The 20,251-nt window shown below is 35.3% G+C and overlaps 1 protein-coding gene across 1 annotated transcript in view; it reads left to right on the forward strand.

Moving 5' to 3' along the window:
• The first annotated feature begins 352 nt into the window (after window positions 1-352).
• The window catches only part of LOC124631795 (alkylglycerol monooxygenase-like), a 30,088-nt gene continuing 10,189 nt past the window's right edge, over window positions 353-20,251 (forward strand). Inside the window, exons 1-5 of the mRNA XM_047166400.1 lie at window positions 353-569; window positions 14,180-14,355; window positions 16,407-16,534; window positions 18,929-19,080; window positions 19,393-19,496. Coding sequence (XP_047022356.1) covers window positions 14,200-14,355; window positions 16,407-16,534; window positions 18,929-19,080; window positions 19,393-19,496 — 540 coding nt within the window. The 5' untranslated portion in view covers window positions 353-569; window positions 14,180-14,199. The remainder of the gene's footprint in view (window positions 570-14,179; window positions 14,356-16,406; window positions 16,535-18,928; window positions 19,081-19,392; window positions 19,497-20,251) is intronic.

Raw genomic sequence — 20,251 nt, forward strand, 5'->3', positions numbered from 1 at the left:
AAGGGTATTTTTTTTAAAGGCTGTACTACTTTTCGCTCTAATAATAGGTACCTATTTCACAGTACAATGATAAATTCTAAACCTTAGAATTAACTTTTAAGACTTTCATCAAACTTTATGTAAGTAGAAAGTAAGTAGAGTACAGGTTTATGATAATTTAAAAAACATTCAAATAAATACGTATAAATAAGTCACATTATTTCACTTTATATTAACAACAGCAAAACAAAAAAAAATATCTCTATAAATTAAACGTCATAAAACAAACAGGCTAAAAATACCAAAACACTGTCGCAGTGTTAAGTACTTAGCGTCGCGGTGGCTATTAATACAAATGCGACCTACTCAGTCCGACTGTTTGCATTCGATTCTTACCGCGAGTGCACGCTTGATCGATATAGATCGCAACACGTAACTCGTATTCGTTTTCGTTCTCGATATTTTTGATCCGGGGCCCGTATCGGACAGTGGCGTTTTAGGGTTGGGACTTAAAAAGTAGTGTGGGACTGAGTGCCTCGTTTTATTGTGGTTTTATAATTTATTCAGTGAGGACGTCTTTTAATTTTTTTGTAAGTTTTTTTTCTTTTACTTGTTTTTTTTTTATTTGTTTCGAATTACTTTTTTGTTTGGTGTGTTATAAGTTAAGAATGTTCCAATACTTTGCATTATTTTTATATTGATTATTTTTATGTTAAGTAGTTTTTTTTTACTAATCTACCTTCTATGTCGTATAAAATTGTGATTGGGGCTTAGATTGAAACGGCTATCCAATTCTAAAATTGGAAAAAAGAACTGTATGCAAATCTTTTTAAATGGAGTCGAATGAGTCGATGATTTTTAATTCGTTGTTTGCATGACACAAATTGTTCTATTCTATTCTATTTTTATTTATGGCAATCCATGTCGATGCAAACGTCGACGATTCTGCCAATGACTAGTGGAAGGAGAAGCAAGTAGTGCTTGTGATTGACAAAAAGACAAAATTAAGTTGATGTTGTAGTCAAACTTGTGTAACTTATCGTGTTAGTAGGACGGCACTGAAACAAACAGAAATACATTTACATATATAAATAATAACAAAATGTTAGTAACATAAAACAAGTAACATATATACCACATTTATACAAACAGTGGTCTAAATAGATAGGCCAGAGTTTATAATTTAATATTATTACGATGGATGGACATCAATAGCGCCTGGAGCAGTTCTGGACAGGAGTAAGTTAAGAGGGAACGGAAATTAGTAGGGAGAGGAATCTTCAGTTTTTGGAGACGACCATATAAATCAAAAGATGAGTTATTGGGACAATTAAGAAATATATGGTCCAGGGAACCCTCATCCAGTCCACACTCGCAGAGAGATGAGTCCTGCACCCGAATTTTGCGCAAGAAGACCGGAGTACAACAATGTCCTAAACGTATCCTGCATAGAACCGAAATAACTTGTTTAGGGTATTTTTTAAAACGAGTAAACCACGGTTTCGATTTTACTGCCGGTTGGATAGCGTAGTACGAACTACCCTTCTTTCTGCTGGAGATATTCCACCATTCCTGCCACGAGGTCTCAAGACTCAATTTAGGTACGTTTAGTAGGTCATGCCCTTGAAGGGAGAAGTGTGCAAGGTCCGCTGATTCAGATGTGCATGCATCTTTAGCCAATGCGTCGGCACATTCATTTCCCGTTATACCGCAATGACTGGGAATCCAAACTAGGTGGACAACTTTCTCTTGCCGAGTGCAAGAGAAAAGGGACTTTTTGATATCTAGGACAATAGGACAATGGAGTTTAGATCTAAAGGGATTCTGGGATAGGGCTTGGAGGCAACTAAGGGAGTCAGTAAAGATAACTCCGAAGTTGATCTCATGGGACTCTATAAAGTGACAAGCTTCCAATAATGCCACGCACTCGCCTGTAAATATAGAAGACTCCTTTGGGCATCTGAATTTCATAATAATTTTCGAGTTCTGGTAATAAACCGCGGCTCCAGTATAACCGTCATTGAATTTGGAAGCATCCGTGAAGAACCTTTGAAACCCAGACCATCGTTCACCCAAAACCGCATTAAAGGTCGAATTTGCCGATGGGGAGTTTTTAGATATGCCAATATTATAAAATATATTAGGAGTGAAGCAAAGTACATCATAGGGATAATTAAATAAAGGAAGCCTGGGATGTGATGCAATAGGAGATTCTAAATTTTGAAAAAATCGGAATGCTTTAAGGAATAAGGGGATTTCTTTATGTTCCCAATATTTTGAGCTGTGACAAAGAGTGTCAAGCTCTCTGAGTTTTGGGATGAGAGGATGGGATGATTTAGGAATAACCCTGGACAAAAAACGGGAAGCAAGGTACTGACGTCTCAGGGCTAAAGGAGGTTCAGCGCATTCGACCTGTAAGGCGTTAATAGGCGACGACTTCATGCAACCTGTGATGATCCGGAGGCATTGAGATTGGATCCTATCTAAGCCGGCCAAGGCACCCTTGTTACCAGGAATCACCAAGTGTGACCCATAATCCAGAATGCTACGGACTAAAGCATTATAAATTAATTTCATAGTGAAGGGGTGTGCCCCCCACCAGACCCCAGAAAGAGCTTTCAAAATGGAGATGACTCGTTCGCATCTTTTGATTAGATAATTTATGTGGTGAATACCGGATAATTTTGAATCTAAATAAACCCCTAAAAATTTTGCCTTTTTGGCTATGGGGATGCCTTGACCTTGGATGTTCACTGAGACCTGAGGGATCAGTCGTTTTCGGGAGAAGATCACTACCGAGCTTTTTGGGGCGGATAATGAGAGACCATGGTCCAGAAGCCATGTGTGCAGAGAGTCCAGGGAGAGACAGAGAGATGTGGCAGCATCCTCGATGGATGGATTGACAACATACAACGCCAGATCATCAGCGTATTGCAGTAAATGACAATTAGAATTAAGGCTGGAGCCAATGTCTGCCGTGTAAAGATTGTAGAGTAAAGGGCTTAGAACAGAGCCTTGAGGAAGGCCCTTCCACGTCTGCCTCACCTCGAATACCTCCCCCTGCACTCTGAGCATTAATGAGCGAGACATAAGAAGTGCGCATATACATTGTACCATCTTACCCGGAATCCTCAGCTGTTGCAGTTTCTGCCTGAGAACTGGAAGAAGAACGCTGTCGTATGCGGAAGATATGTCAAGGAATGCGGCTACAGCAGATTCATTTTTGGAAAAGGCTGTACGGATGTCGGTTACCAAAATTGCCACACTATCCATGGTACTAAGCCCCTTTCTAAAGCCAAACTGGTGGCTCGGCAGTAAATCCCTAGACTCAACCAACCACTCAAGCCTATTTTTAATTAAGTGTTCCAGTAACTTGGCCAACACTGAGGACAAAGCAATTGGTCTAAGGCCCATTCGGATCATCAGCAGTCTTGCCAGGTTTCAAGAGCGGAATAACTATTTGGACTTTCCACTGGTCAGGAACCCAACCATATTGATAGCAATAATTGATAATTTCCAGGAAGTATTGCTTAGCTTGAGAACCGGAATGAGCTACAAATGAGTACGGTATGCCGTCTATGCCTGGGGCGGAATCCCTAACATGACGTTACACCGCATCAAGTTCCTCCAACGAAAATGGTTCATTCATAGGATCGTCCAAAATATTTACAGGCGGTAGCAGAAGTTCTGGAAATGAAGGAACATAGGCTGGAGCAATTTTGTCGAAGAAGGATTCAGCAGTTTCTCTCGTGATGGGGGAGGAGATAGATGGGGAGCAGCCTCGCCTAAAACGGTTAATGCTCTTCCATAATGCTGATATGGGATTGGAAGGGGATAGAGAAGTGCAAAACTTAACCCAACCACGACGTTTCTTCTTATGAAGAAGCCGCCGAGATTGAGCAAACACTCGTCTGTACCGTAGGAGATTGTCGCTATTCATCGCTTCATTGTACTGTTTTTCGGCCTCTTTCCTTTCTTTGACAGCCGATGTGCATTCTTGATCCCACCACGGCGGTGACGGGATTTTATTTCTGGCAGAGTTACGCAATGAAAAGGAAGTGTCTGCACTTGAAGTAATGGCCGAGATAAAGCCATCGTAACAACTCTTAGCATGGCAGTGACCAGAAGAAACTTGGGAACTCGAAGTTAAATTTGGAAGCAAACTGATTTTCTCCTCCAGTAAAGATGAAAACTTCGACCAATCAGGTTTGGTCAGGTTGTACTTCAATAGTGGTGGAGAAGTTTTCTCTAAATAGGTTTTATTAAGAAAAGTTATAACAATAGGGTAATGGTCGCTACCATGCGTAAGGCTAGTACATTCCCAATGAATTGATGCCGCCAACTCTACTGAACAGAATGTGAGGTCTACACAACTCTTTTGCTGACCGGGGAGGGATCTACGAGTAGGACTACCATCATTTTAGGATGCAAAGGTCTAGGTCATCCAAGATTTCTACTAAACCTTCCCCAAAAGAATCACAGCGATTGGAACCCCATCTAAAATGGTGACAGTTGAAATCACCCATAACAAGGGACGGGTCCTACAATATTGTTTAGGATGTCTCTAATAGTACCTAAGAACCTGTGCTGTGGGTGGGAGATATAGACAGATAAAACTGTGATACCTTCAACTCTACCTGCGACTACATTCATGTCACCATCCAGAGCAGAAAGGCTTAGGGTTGAGAGTGGAACACGATTATTAACAAGGAGAGCCGACCCTCCATAGCCATCAGATCTGTCACATCTGAGAATATTAAAAAGTGGTATATTAAAACTGAGACTCGGGGGTAAGCCAAGTCTCAGCAATTGAGCAAGCCAAAGGCTTGAATTTATTGAGAAGGAATATGAGGTCGTGTTTCTTATGCCACACGCTCCTCACATTCCATTGTAGGAATATTTGACGGGACGCCATTTTTAATATTTGAGAGCAAGTTAACTAGTTGATAGGCAACGTTGGACGGTATTTGTGCATTATTAGAAGATAAAATTGTACTTAAAAGTTTAACAAGAATTTCTATCAGTGATGAAGTATTATTATCGACGAATGGGTTATTTCAAGCGCAGCCATCAGGCTGTGAAGATGCAGGGGAGTTAATGATGTGCTGATGAGCAGCTTTATCGTCAGAGGGAGATAGAGGGGCATGGGTCTTCGGCTTAAGAAAAAACGGTTTTGCGATATGACTGAGTGGGGGCAGGAACTGCTTTTGTTGCATTCGCGTAGTTGCGAGAAACAATTGGGATAGTTTTGCTGGCCTCAGCATATGAGAGGGACTTCTCAGCCATAACGGTCTTAATGGCCTTCTGTCTGCCCAGCTCCGGGCAAGATTTGCTATTCGCAAAATGATTCCCCGAGCAGAGCACACAAAATGCCTCCGCCTCAGAAATGCTGCAACCATCACCAGGTGGATCATGGCCGCACTTACTGCAGCGGGGTTTTAGACCGGCAAACAAGTTCCACATGACCGAACCTACAGCACTTACGGCACTGGATGGTGGGGTAGACATACTGTTGGACTGGGAGGGAAGTATAACAACAGAAAACTCTTTGTGGTAATACCTGTCCGTCAAATGTTAGAACACATGTTTCTGTTGCCCTTAAATTGTGTCACTCCATCAATCACCACTTTCCTAGTTATGCGTCGCACTTTTAGAATTTCACCACAACCTGAGGGGACTTGTAGATACCTTTGAGCTTCCTCTTCATTAGATCAGTGGGCACACCGGTAACAACACCCATGCGAGTAATGTTGAAAGTAGGGATAGACGCAACAAAACTATTTTTAGGAAGGATGTTATTATAATAAATGAATTCGCATCCTGAGGGGATTTGAATTCTACCGACACACGGTTCCTGCCAACCTTTTTTAACGCCATCGCGGACAATGCAGGTTATGTTGTGTTTTTGAAGGAATATGCCAAAAGTAACTGGATGCAGAGAGGTTACCGGTGTTAGGCTGGGGTTCCAATCGAGAGACGTGTACAATGAACGGAGCCTTATCAGTAGCAGAGTACCTGCTGCGGCCAATTAAATTCTTTAGGTTTGTTTCGGTGGCGGGGTTGACACGGCAATGTTTGCATCATCTCCGGAGCGTTTCCTGGCATTCGAGGGTGATGAGGTGAGGGAGGACCGCGATGCTGCAGGCAACATCGGCGAATTGGGAGAGTGGGTAATTGGGGGAAAGAGGAGCAAATGCAGAGATGTCGGGAGGATCGGGGGTCGGGGGGTTTATTGAGTTCCATAGTGCTTGTTAAGCCTAGTTAATTACCTAAATAACACTACACTACTGGTAACAAACACAAGGACAACACACAATCACAAAAATAAGTCACAGAAGATCACTAAAACACTGAAAACAGCTGAAAATTCTAGGCACACGTGCTTACCAAAGACACTCTGTGGCGAGAATCCCACAAATTGTTGATTGAGATAATGGACTTTGTAAAAATAAAACGTCAGTTGAAATTATTTAAAATTCTCTCGGGTAGGATTACAAACAATCGTTAGTTTAAGTTTGTTTACTATAAATGTTATTAAAAAACTGCATTAATTGTTATTTTCACGCTAACTCGATAAATCATTGCTAGACACATGGCTCAAAGATTTTTCTGGTCACTTTATTTGGGTTTAAAAGGTCTTTCTATGGATCTGGGTAGTCATAGTTCAGTTTCAAATTCCAGTGCGTAACCGATAATTATAATTTTTCGAAATAACAGCTGTTCAAAAAGCCATTCACTCAATATGGCAGATAAACGTCTAACCAATGAGGGACAAGCGTAGTGCCGGTAGTACTAATTAACAGAAATAATTATAAAACTTGTGACACACACACACATTACAATGATAATATTTATTTGTGCTACTATGCCATCAAATATGTGGATAGTGGAACCTATTTACGACTGCATAATTATTTCTTCTATTATCATTTTTTTTCGCAGTGAGGGTAGATTTAAAATATAAGGAACGTTTTATCTTGCAACCAACAGGCTTACCAAGGGTATTGGGATGCCCAGGTAACTAGGTTGAGGAGGCCAGATAGGCAGTCGCTATTTGTAAAACACCGGTACTCAGCTACATGCAGTTAGACTGGAAGCCGACCCACCATAGTTCGGAAAAGGCTAGGCAGATGATGATGTTTTATAATCTAGTAAAACCAACGATTCAAAATTGTTCAAAAAATGCAACATGTGACAATCAAAACATTTTTCTTCAATCTAGATCAGTTCTAAAAATACAACATATTTCTTGCTGCCTGTTAATTGCACATAAGCAATTATGATGTTTTATAGTTTTAGGTAGGTACTTTTTATGTGATTCGGCCTACAAAACTTAATACTTTATCTATTTTTATTAAATTATCTAAGAATTACCTCTTCCTCTTTCCTCTTTTTTTTGGATTCAGTATACCTAGTTACCTACATTTTGTTGCGTAATTTTGATTCGAAAGTCAAAATGAAATGTCGATACATTCACTTTTTGAAAGGAAAATACTTTCAGATTTTCGGTTTTGAGTTCATAATGTTACCGGTTATTTCAAAAACCGACAAATATTTTGTTATTTTGACTTTAGAATAATACGAGAAAGACGTGATAAACCGGTTAGATAAGATAATAATCTTGTTTTGATTCACGTGTTATACTTATTATACACACGTTTTATTGATTGAAACTAATTCTTTGCGACGTTATTTTTATAATTACATTGCATTTTAAACTACATCCTACCCTGTTGTCATCGTATTACTACAACTACAAATATATTTATAGAAATACTAATATTATAAAGGTGAAGAGTTGTTTGTTTGAACGCTGTCATCTCAGAAAATATTGAGCCTGGACTATAAAGTCTGAAATCACCAACCCGCCCAGCAGTGGGACGATAAAAAGGCTGATGATGATTGGGCCGATTTAAAAAAAAAATCAGTTTTAGATAATTAACAAAAACGAAATAAAAGTGTTAATCTTTTTGGTAATAGAGAATGGAAAGATCGAATCAATCTTTTGAAGAATATAATGGAGTTCAATGACCTCTTACAGAACAGTGATAGTGATTGATAGATTGAGCATTTGTTTCGCAATTATTTCGCCACAATTTCGTCAGAGTTCACTTATTTTGTGACACTCAAGTTATCTGACCACAAAATAATAATTAGCAGGATTTTTTTATCGCTAATATTTTTTGTTTTGTTAATTAGAATGATAATTGTATTTTGGATATTGAATTATAATTAATGTATTTCTTGAGCATAATTATAAATTAATGTAATATTTGAGGCCATAGGGATAAATGTTTTGTTAGTATATTTCGACTAAGTATTGTAAAGTTCTAACCGACTTTGGTGTGAAAGTTACATGACGTGAACTGTAGGATACTTTTAAGAATCTTGATATTAAAGAGCTCGCAACTCAGAAACTAGTTAAATACGTACTTATGAAAGCTTTACAGACATCAAAGATTAGATAAACAAATAAACAGTGCTATAACAATATGATTTTATTACACCTTACACAAACGTATCTAGAATCTATTTGATTGCGTTATGTCACGATTCATTACTATGTTTACATTATATTACGAAGAAGGGAATTATGAACTACATAATTATATTATCAATCAAATATATCTTCAGTTATTATAAAGTCTAAAATTACCAATACGCCTTGAACAACTTAAGTTGCTCCTTTGTATCTTTGAGAAGGCTTAAGCCCTGCATAGGAACAATAAGAATGCTTAATTTAAAATATCATTAAACCATACTTGTCAAGCGTAGTGTTAAATGTATAGTAGGAACTTTCTCTATGTAGAAATAGCCTTACCCCAATAGCGACATGATAAAATATGTATAGTAGAGAGATACATTTTCGCTTTACCTTGGGTCTTGAATACCTAAGTATTCGGGATGGTCAAAAACATGCTTGTAACAGGTGTTCGTGAACGACATTGACCACTTACTGTTAAATAGGCAATTTTCAGGTTGTCATCCGATTTATCTACATAAAGGTTTCTTACAAATTTGTCTACCAAGACAAATACTAGATATATGAAACGTGTTCACCTATCGTACTTTTTACTGAATCGTATTTTTTAACCGTAACCAACGTCAGCAAAATTATTTTTATTTGACCTACTTATAACATTTTGTTTAGTTTTCATTTATTCTCTACTCAATTTCAGCATTTGTTTTATAAATCTTTTTTTGTCTGTACTTAAAGCAGTTTTTATTCAGGTCACAATATTATCTGTAGTCTATCGGAAGAGTATTATGTATTATGGTATTCTTTAATCAAAATCAATTGTTTTGTTCTATTTATGTCGGCTGTATCAAGAGCAGTGAACTTTTACTGTCTGTACCACGGAGGATACAAAGATGTGCAGAGATACCATAAGGCAGGTAGGTCAGGTACCTTCTTGTAGGTCAAGTAACGTACGGTAGGCGTGATCAAAATGATCTGTTACTAGAACTAACGAGGAGTTCAGATTCCTTGTCAAATCCAGACCGATTAAGATTGGTTTTGATTGATTAGTGACTTTTTGAATGAGCGAGTTCCAAAGAAGGCTTATGAGGGCGGAGTTATTAACGTTACTCGTATCCCGAACACCCTCATTCTGGCGTGCTACTTTGTTATGAGATTTTGCGTTATGACATCTCCTCTTAAGTCATTTAGTTCTCCATGGTAGGTACTCCTACGCATAAATATACTGTATGTACGTAAGTCCTACGATATTTGTATGAAACCTCAGTAAGTATGGAACGTTTATTAATACAACTTAATTAATTAATATTATGTTGTGCAATCATTTGATAACAGTCAATGATATTATGCGAACAATTATTATTATTAAATTGCCTTGATTATATGTTTGTATATTGTTAACCGACTTTCCATAAATTATACGTTATATTGTGTTTTAATTACTTTTCTATGATGCCTAAGAATATTATACTTCAACTGATAAAAACTATCGAATATAGGTTTTTAGCAATTTGTTTCATAAAACCGAATCTTTATCTCACCTTCACTGTCATTTCATTTGTTTGACAATTGATAACTTTCTTTTGTTTACATTTCCTTGTATATCAAAGTAAATAAATTCACAATTTATCTTTGAAGTACGTTCACGTATAGACAGTAGGTCAACCTACCAGAATCAGTAAAATTTTACTAATCGAACAATAACCTTCCACCATTGTGATAAGGTTGAAAATCTATTGAAGAAAGACACGTTTGTGTTATAAATAACATTGACAGCTCACTTCATAGTGTTTGCGAATGTTTGATGTTTATGTTGCTGGATAGTATTTATTTTTGGGACTTTGGCATCTTTTCTGTATTTGTAGTTTAGTATATAAAGTACTCCAGTATGCGAATTGAACGTTTTGTGACCACACACTGAATGAACACTTTCTTCTCGCATTAGCCTATAAAGTTATTCTGACATACCCACCTATGTATAAACTTTATTATATTGATGAGATTTTCTTTCTCTGAGTTAATAAAATAAATTCATTATTATAAATTAATGAATGCTTTTAGATTTTTTTAAACGATAACTATGGTAACTTTAAAACATTAGCCATGAAATAAATAGCTGGATTAAATTATGAATACTAGCCCTTTCTAGTACACTATTTAGGCTGCCTATTGTATGCAACATACGTGTTTGTGTACCAAATATAAACCACTGAACACGACTTGGCATAGGATCAATGGAATTACATATGGCCGTGCGTTGTACTGACGAATATGTTCTGACGAAAATTCCGTATATAGAAATACAATGTAGTATGTTGGTTGTATGTGCTTTGCATAGAATATAAATGAGAATTCGATTCTTTGGCGTATATTTTTATTTATTTTGCGTAAGTCAGTGACTATTTGGATATAATACTTTTTACAGAGATCTCCTTTATGATTGCTAGCTAGAGGGTGAGTTGCACTATTTAATTATAACGATAACTGGACCATCACCGATTTGACTAATGGACGGCAATTATACCTTTAACTTTGATTTTTTATCGTTAAAGTTAGATGGTTCAACTCACCCTTCTAGCATCATAAATAAGACCGGATTCATCCTTTTTCTGAAACAAATGGGATCTTAAATGAATTTAAAACCTCCCAAAAGTTTTTTGTAAGCCACCAGCTGCTTATAACACTCTCGCGCCCAAACACACAAAATGTAATCAGCCCGGACAACAACGAAGATATAATAATTTTGAAACAACTGATAAATCATTGAATATTGAGGGTCATTGTTTGTTTATCACGTCACAAAACCGTGTTACGTACCCAGGAACACTCTTAGCATGTTTGTTTCTATAAACTCAAAGATAATATAACTTTTTTAATGCTTCTTCGACAAATAACCTTTGTGACCTACTTCATGTAAGATAAACAGTATTTGATAAAAAGCATTTTTTTAACAAGACGGCTTTTCAATATAAATAAATCTTAGTATTTGTAATAAATAGTTTCAGTACAGCTGGACTATTGGCAGTGGGAAAGAGGGGGTAAATAGTGTTTTTTAATACGAAAAATACAATTGAAACTACAGTAATTAGGTACTTCTAGTTTCAATGCATAAGAGAACACCATAACACAGTTATAAAACATCTAGCAAGTATGAAATGAACTGCTTCATTTTCATACGTTAATAATTTGTGAATAGGAATTGCAGGTAGGTAAAATATTTTTATTGTTTTGATCCACGTTCAATTTACTAAATATCAAAATAGAAGTACCCGTATTATAAATTTCTATTAAATGCAATACCATCAGTTACGTATTTCAGTGTAATTTTCGGTTTACGCACATAAAAGTTAGTTTACCTAATCAAAAGTCCGCGTGTGAGTTATTATCCGTGATAACCTCTTTTCAATTAATAGGCCAAAAAACTGTTTAAAAGGTACAAATAAAAAGTGAGTGCATTTTTGTTGTCCAAGTGATACGCGAAGAAATTGCGTATCTTCTCCTTTTGGAAATTCTGTTAAAATCTGATTTAAACATTGTTTTTAATGAACATTGAACTATTGTAAGTAATACTAGACCATTCATTTATCTAGAAGGATCTAAAGAAGCCAGTTTCTTAAAATAGAAGTCGGAACTATTAGAATGTTTTCTCACAGGCTGTCAGGTCGTTAGATATCCTTGAACTGGTTAAATCGCATCATAAATAAGAATAAAATATCGAACATAAAAAACATGTTTTTACAAATAAGCATCGAAAATTAAATCAAGGCTGTTTCAATATAAATTAGAGAAATATCTGGATTTTTCTGATCAATTCTACATTTGTTGTAAAAGAGTTCATTGACAAAATAAGGTTATTAATTTGCATGTTTATTACGCATTATATTAATTTTAGACACAGCCGTTACATATTTAGCATTTGAAAGATTTTGAGGTAGGTATAAAAAATAATATCAATATGTGACTCCCAGCAAAATACATAGTTAGCCTATGTTTTCGTCCAGCTTAATTTTCCATAGGTAATACTGGGCCTATTTAAATATTCTTTCAGTGTTAGATAGCCCAATTAATTTCATCGAGGAAGCCTATCTCTTATTATCCAGGTGCGTGGTGTTATTTCCACGAGATGGTATCAGAAGCTAGTGCTCATATATATCTCAGTCAAATACATTTCTGGGCTTATAGTCTATTTTATAATATTGTTTACACCTTCTTATGCGGATACAGAGCTAATAATATCTTCATTGTCATCCGAACTTCCGTATTAGCAGTAAATATGTTTACTGAAGCAAAAGTATTGCTTAGCGTATCCTTTTTCATATGATAATGGAATATGTCTATTGCCTGATCTGAACTATATTCTATAAGGAATAAATGGAGTTCAAAATGATTGTAATTTATAGATATGAACTTGATACGAGAAAGAAATAAAGAACTAAGTACTACTAATAAAAGGTGTTTACGTTATGTAATGTATAGATTTATATACTGTATGCTGTGATAAGTAAGCCTAAGAAATTGTATATAAAATGGTTAAGCCTTTATATCGTGAATGGCTTAGTGACATATTTGTATTTGAGGGTTGTAGAAAAAATAACATCATCATCTGCCTTTTCCCAACTACGAAATATTTTCTCAATACATACAGTGAAGTTTTTCCAATAATTGTACGAGGTCACTGAACTCTGACAATAAACCCTTTACTATTATCGTTTATAGTCAAAACATTATCGTATCGAAGAAAAGTTGGAAAAGGTTGTTATCGGTCATAAAACGCAGGTTAAAGAACCCGTGGAAAGTTTCTATATGTCGGCTGAAAATCTAATAAAATACTACTAAACTATTTGGTAAGTTTTTTAGTACCAAACCCGTTGTAACCCGATTTATTGGTAGTAGACTTAGTTTAGAAATATGCTATGGTAGAATCAATTGGTTGGCTTGCATGCGCTAATCTCAGGGACCTACTGACCCGATTAATATATTATTTCAGTGTTAGATAGACAATTCATTACGGATGGGTAAAGGGAAAAAATTGATGCATATGCCTTCTGAAATATATGGGAAAGTACTCTGGTCATCTGATTTATTTTCTACCACAAACAAGACACAGACCAGTCTACACGCTTTTATAAAGGCGGATAAAATACAATTATCGATTTTAACACAGTTTCCTGAAGGAAGCAGTCAATTAAAAAATGATTAAAACAATTCATTCAATTATAACTAATCAGCTCGGTTCACAGTTCAGCATCTATCAAAGCCGTGGAATTTTTCGTCTTGAAGTGTATCTAACTGTTTGATAATGTATAAATAAACAATGTTATTTAATTTCATAACTTTAGGCCGTTTTGCGTTCATACATATGTCTCGTATGTTGGGTAATTTGTACCTACATAAAGTGTGTTTGGTTGTTATAAAATAATTGTATAACTTGAATTAAAGTGTCAACTCGTTCAAATCCAAATAGGTAAACGTTAAAGGCTGTAATATGGCCAAGTTAGATTTTACATACATAGCAATGTGTAATGTGTACGTTCAATCGCAAAATAGGTCTTCTAGCTTTTATACACACTACCTTTGGTTTAGGGCAATTTATGTAAAACGAATAAAAACTGAATTATTTTACAAACTACCATTAAGTTTGACATAATAAATACTCGCAAAATTATCAAAACTATTCTACTTATTGCGAGAGAAAATCTAACGCGCATTTTTTATTTCCAGATCCCTAGTTTAAGAACAAAATGGCGGACTTTTCCTTCGCCAACGCGACGGAGGAGAATGGCTTCTCGGAGCTGGTGAGCGACCACCTGAAGGGCATCGGCAGAATGTTCTACCTCCACTCACCTAAAGAAACCATGTTCGAAAGGAAGGAGGATGTACCAAATTTTTTTAGACAGGTAATTTGATTTTTCATATACTTACATACAAACCACTCCCCGCGGTTTCATCTGCGTCCTAAAGAAGCTACTTACCACATCCAAATAAAAAGTAGCCTACATGACACGTTGATGTAAAAGATACATCGCAGCCTAGTTTCATCAAAATTAGTCCAGAGCGGTTTGAATGTGAAGAAGTAACAAACATAGGTATTCATTCACAAACTTCCGCCTTCAAAAAGAGTGAACAGGGTATAGTTACACTATTCAATTGGTAAAAAAATAAAATATTTACGCTGGTACATAATAATATATTATCAAAGGATTAAGTGTCAGAAAGGATTACTATTAACCGTATTGGGTTTGTTTGTAGATACATGACCGCCAATTTTTTTCTCCAGTTAGGCAGACACGAAAAAAATAAAAAAGCTCATGAATAACTGATAACTCCCAGGTTATTGACCAATACATTTTAATAATAGCCTAAAACACCTTGACTTCGTTCTCGCCATACAAAAATAACCTTTAAACCAATACACGTATGGTCTACAAAATCTAATTAGGATTGCAACATTTTCTTCCCAGGTATTTTCTTTCGCAATGTCATCAAGGTAGTATTTGTTAATATTCGAATTGTTAGTTTAGTTGATTTTATTATTAATTTTGTTCTTGACATGTTAACACTAATTTGTCGACTTTACTTTCGCTTGCGAGGTTATATCTGTACTTCTAAACAGACCTTCGTACATACATACGTAGGTCTTTACTTTTATGTCAATTTTTTATATTTTATTTATGAGCTCGGCTTGTAATACATTTTGCTTGCTCTTGCTATTTCTATATTTGTAAATTAGCACATTTCCTTTTAATAAATAAAATACAGGCAACGTAATTTTGCGTTTACTAGGTCGTATATTTTTTAACAAATAAGGATTTAAAATCCATTTTTATATAACTAATGTAACAAATCATGTATCTATCGAAAAAAAAACACATCTCAGATTTTCTTACTGTTTTATCAAAACACTTTGCTCGCTTTATTTTACGACATTAACGTAATAGTACTGAATATAACTTCTTCTTATTCCCTTTTAAAACGATGTCTTTGAAATTCTTGCCTTTTATTGAGGAACAATTACTTGTACGCGATCAGAATATATTTAATCTTATTACCTATAATGTGTTTCTGGTTCATCAATCAGTATTTTGTTGAATGACTTCCTTAAAAAGTTTTTAAAGGAAGACACTTGATACATATAAATAACGATTATTTACTGAAAGAATATGACAATAATTAACAATACCTTACATACAGACAATAACAATGCAACGTTATATGACAAGGATTCAAATAAAGATACCTCATTTGAACGAAAAGAAGTAATAAATGTCAAAACACTAAGTAATCATAAATCTGCAATCATAGCTTTAACATCTAAAGAAACTAATATTACCTCTACTAACACTCAACTATCATTAAAGCCAGCTATGAACCAAGTAAATAATCTACATAATAGAAAAAGATAATTTCAATACTCAAACATTGCCTAATACAGCTGTTGCAATAAGACCAACGGAACTCGATACATCAACATTCACTCCATGTCAGACTATTCTTGAGTATGGAATAGGTAAAGTGATACATGGGCAAACACAGGTGTGTTTTACGATATTGTGTTACCTACCTATTGATTTTTGTGCGGTTATTACCTAAGCTTAGTATAGAAAGGTATACACCTACTCCTATTTGTACTACAACCTTCTAAGTTTTGTTCAATCAATGCTTAATGGTTTTCGTCTGATAGTCTGCACTTTGCTTAACGTTGAAGATTATCTGTTAAAGATATTGCTTCGTATGTTTTGCATTTTATAGCATTATGATCAGAATAAAAGATGTTTGCATATTAAGAAGTCTAAGTATGATTAAAATGTGAATCTTCTTCATAATATTTATTATTATTATCTACTGCAGTATTGAATCCAATGTTATCAAGTTGAATAATTTTAGGTTCATCGTTTTTTGAAAGACCGTTAACTATCTTTAATGTGACTTTTTATTTTTTTGTTTCCAGTCATGGCCATACTTCTTCCTCTTCATGATCCTGGAACACATAGTCCTGAGGCTAAAGGGTATGCCAGGTATCAGGCTAAACGATGGCATCACCAGTATATCACATGGAATTCTCCAGGAGTGTGGAAGGTATAACAATTTTCAGATCATTAGTAACTTTTTTTGTAAATTTTCTAATGACGTGTCATGAGTAATTTAGAACCAAAAACTAGAACGGTTATTTAAAGAAATGATTATGAATAAAATGCGGACTTGGAGTACAGACCACAGATCTAATTTGGATGACAATATTGTAAAGCAGAGGTCAAAAATCCAAAGTCCACACAACGATATGACTTTATCTCCTAAAAAAAATATTTTACAAGACTTTACCAATATGTCTGACCATAGTAAATCTGCAAACCCTTTTGGATTTAGGTGAAACCGCAAGTTAGCATCTTTGGCTGGCAGACTGCCATAGTATTGTAGCACGCTTCGATATTTTCTTTATTGTTCAAATTAGACTTATATGCAAAGTATCAGTATTCTAAGAAATACTGTATCTGTATTACCATGCAAAAAGATACATTCATTTCTTTAGATTGTTTTATCTACAATACCACTATCATCAATTTTGCAGTAGCATTCTTTGTTGTGTCTGATAGTAAATGTCTGTATAAAAGATAGAAAAAATCAAGTTAAAGTTCGGTTAGTTAATAATGTATCTGGGTCGTTTTCAAAAAAATTGAAAAAAACAGATATGAAACAGATAGGAAAGCTATATTGTTATAACGGAAAAGTAACAGAGACGAATTATTAGGGTCAGTATATAACGACGTACTTTTAAAAGAAAATAAGTAGATAGTAGTATTCGAATTGTTCTCTATAATTTCGCTGTCGTCCACCTGGTGTTAGTGGCATATTGCCTGTGAAGAAAAGAAAACCTTAATACATAAATATTAAATATTCTAAAACAAACCCCACAGCAATTCTTATACCCGAACTAAAGCCATTCGTAGGTAGGTAACTATCCCAAACTTATCCCATTATAATACATGATGTTACCTGCAAATATCGATTGTAAAAATGTATATCAATAGAAAACATTTTCGAGTTTTATATTTTATTAGTGGATTGATTTTTATTTACTCTGTTCATGTCGACTTTTCGTAAAGATACCTTTATAAAATTATAAAATAAAAAGAAAAGTGGTAGGTTTGATTAAATACGTTTTTATCTCGGTACGTACACTGTGAACAAACCTTAACCGTTCATATCTGTTACGTCACAGAAAAAAGTAATCGATATGATAACCGATATGAATAAATTGCTTGTGTCTAATCTAAAAAAATCTCTTTTTCAATGCTAATTCTTACTTTATACGAAACTTGTATAGTACAGTGATAGTGTCAATATACATTTATTCTAAGCTGAGTTATAAAACAGTAAAAGTACTTACCGATACTTTAAAAGTCTCACAGTAATAAGTAACTTTTAATTGTCGAATAATCACTGCACCACAATATTTCGTGCTTGTTGCGCTTCTCAAAATTACCGAACATTTTTGATTCGTCGATTCTTTTGACAGTTCAGTTGCTAATGTTTTAGGTAAAATAATTTTGATAACTACTACAAAAATATTAAAATTACTAATGTAACAGACAGGAATAACAGAAATGAAGTGAAATCAAGACTTGCTTTAATTAATTATTCCTGAATTCTGCGTGTTATATTTCATGATAATTTTAGCAAATTCCTTCAGGTTTCACAATGCTCTGCTAAGAAATCAATTATTTGTCAGTTAAAATACTAATATTGAATAATAAAATGTTTTCTAAATGTCGCGCCAAGAATGTGGACACGCATTGCTTATATGAAAACAAATGTTCTACGTTGTAGTTTTCTTTTAAAATTAATCATTCATTGAGGATTATGGGGCGTTATTTTTGTTTTTCATAATGCTGAAATAAATGTTTATTCTGTTTTAAGAGTAATTAGCTAGTAGCTATTCTTTAAAAAAGAATAACTCTGTTGGACGTTTTAATATACAATTTTTTTGAATATGACCCATCTTCTTCATCAAGGTCGTTTCATTATCAACCGCTTTTAGCGCGACAAGTTATATTTATCAAAGCTAATAAATGAAACCTGTAATTTCCCCAGAGAGGTCTACCTATTACATTTTATTTTTTTGTAATCTGAATCTCATCTTTTATGCATTATTATTAACTGGCATTTATACTCGTCTCCCGTGTGGAATGGTGTTCCGATCATGGTCCGTCTTTGTGACGGGTTCATCGAAACCGGCTTAGCAGTTATTGTGTCCTGCAACTTAGTCTGCATTATTAACTTCGGTATTAATAGATTTGAATTCTTTTTTATCAATAGGTACTCCTTACACAGACTAATAATAGGTTATGTCTCTCTGTCCTCAAAGTAATATGGTTTATCATTGTACTCGTTTTCACTTATCTCCTTTTGAAGTGTTTTCGTCTGCCTTCTAACTTTCTCGTTTATTAACGACGGCTTTATCATTATTTCCAGGCTAGTATGGCGTGGAGCAGAATCCTTCGTTTACACATGGATATACGCGAACTTCAGACTGGTAGACTTACCCTGGGACAGTGCGGTCACGTGGTATGCGGCGGCTTTGGGCGTGGATTTCTGTTACTATTGGATGCACAGAGCTTGTCATGGTAAGTGTATTTAAAAATATAAGATTTTTTTTCTTTCTTCTCAATTTTGCTTTTCTTAAGCAGTTATTTAAAGGACCTAATGAGAAAAAGTGTCATAAGATACCCAATTGGGATAATATTGTAATTAATTTATTACAAATGTGGGGATCAAGTCTGGCCTTATGAATTGCTGACTTCTAAATCCCCATTTGTGTCAATTTATACTAAACAAACATTCTCTAGGTATATAAAAATTCAGACTCAGTTCACCAAAATCTGACAAGCTTTACATTATTTACCAAATGATATTCATGAAATTCTTTGTCTTCACAGAGGTTCACATTTTATGGGCACAGCATCAAGTCCATCACACGTCTGAGGACTTCAACATGGGCGTCGGCATCAGACAGTCTATGCTACAAGGATGGTGTGGCTTTGTAAGTATAATGTTTATATTATTATTCTATTGATGATGATGATGTCCTCCTAGCCGATTATCGGCTACGGCGGCTGTTCTCATGTAAGGAGATTAGCCAACTGCGCAGGACATATTATAGTGCACAAGCATTTGCGCAGACACAGGTGCACTCCCTATTCCTTCACTCCCATAGCCCGATGGGACGGGAATCCGACACGACCGGAAAGAGATCAGGCGCAGCACCGACATTTACGTGCTCTCCGATGCACGGGTGAATCAATCACCAACTTCCAGGCTTCGGGCTGCTTTGTGAAAGTCTTCTAAAACCCACAAAGCGATTTCGGCCCGACTCGGGAATCGAACCCGAGACCTCGTGCTCAGCAGCCACACTTGCGACAACTAGACCAACGAGGCAATTCTATTACATAGTACTTTGTTTGCACTACATATTTTCCCCAGTATCACTCGGGTTTTGGGGAAATAACTTCATATAAAAGTATTTTTTTTATCGTCTTCAACCAATCATGTAATTCCGTATTATTTATTATCTTACTTGCTACTTACTTAATCAAATAAATATTTATGCCGAAATCTCTGGTTAATTTACCGGAGAGGCTGTTGGTTACCCACAAAAATATTCAACTTCGATCATAATCAGCCTTAATGGATCGAATAATAATTAGGAGCAAAACAAAGAAGCTGCTAAGTCACTAATGAAAGAATCATGAACATTGCTAATCCATCAAATACCTATAACATAATATCCATCACCTT

Source organism: Helicoverpa zea, chromosome 7 (genome assembly GCF_022581195.2).
Source record: "Helicoverpa zea isolate HzStark_Cry1AcR chromosome 7, ilHelZeax1.1, whole genome shotgun sequence".
In the NCBI taxonomy this organism is placed as follows: domain Eukaryota; kingdom Metazoa; phylum Arthropoda; class Insecta; order Lepidoptera; family Noctuidae; genus Helicoverpa; species Helicoverpa zea.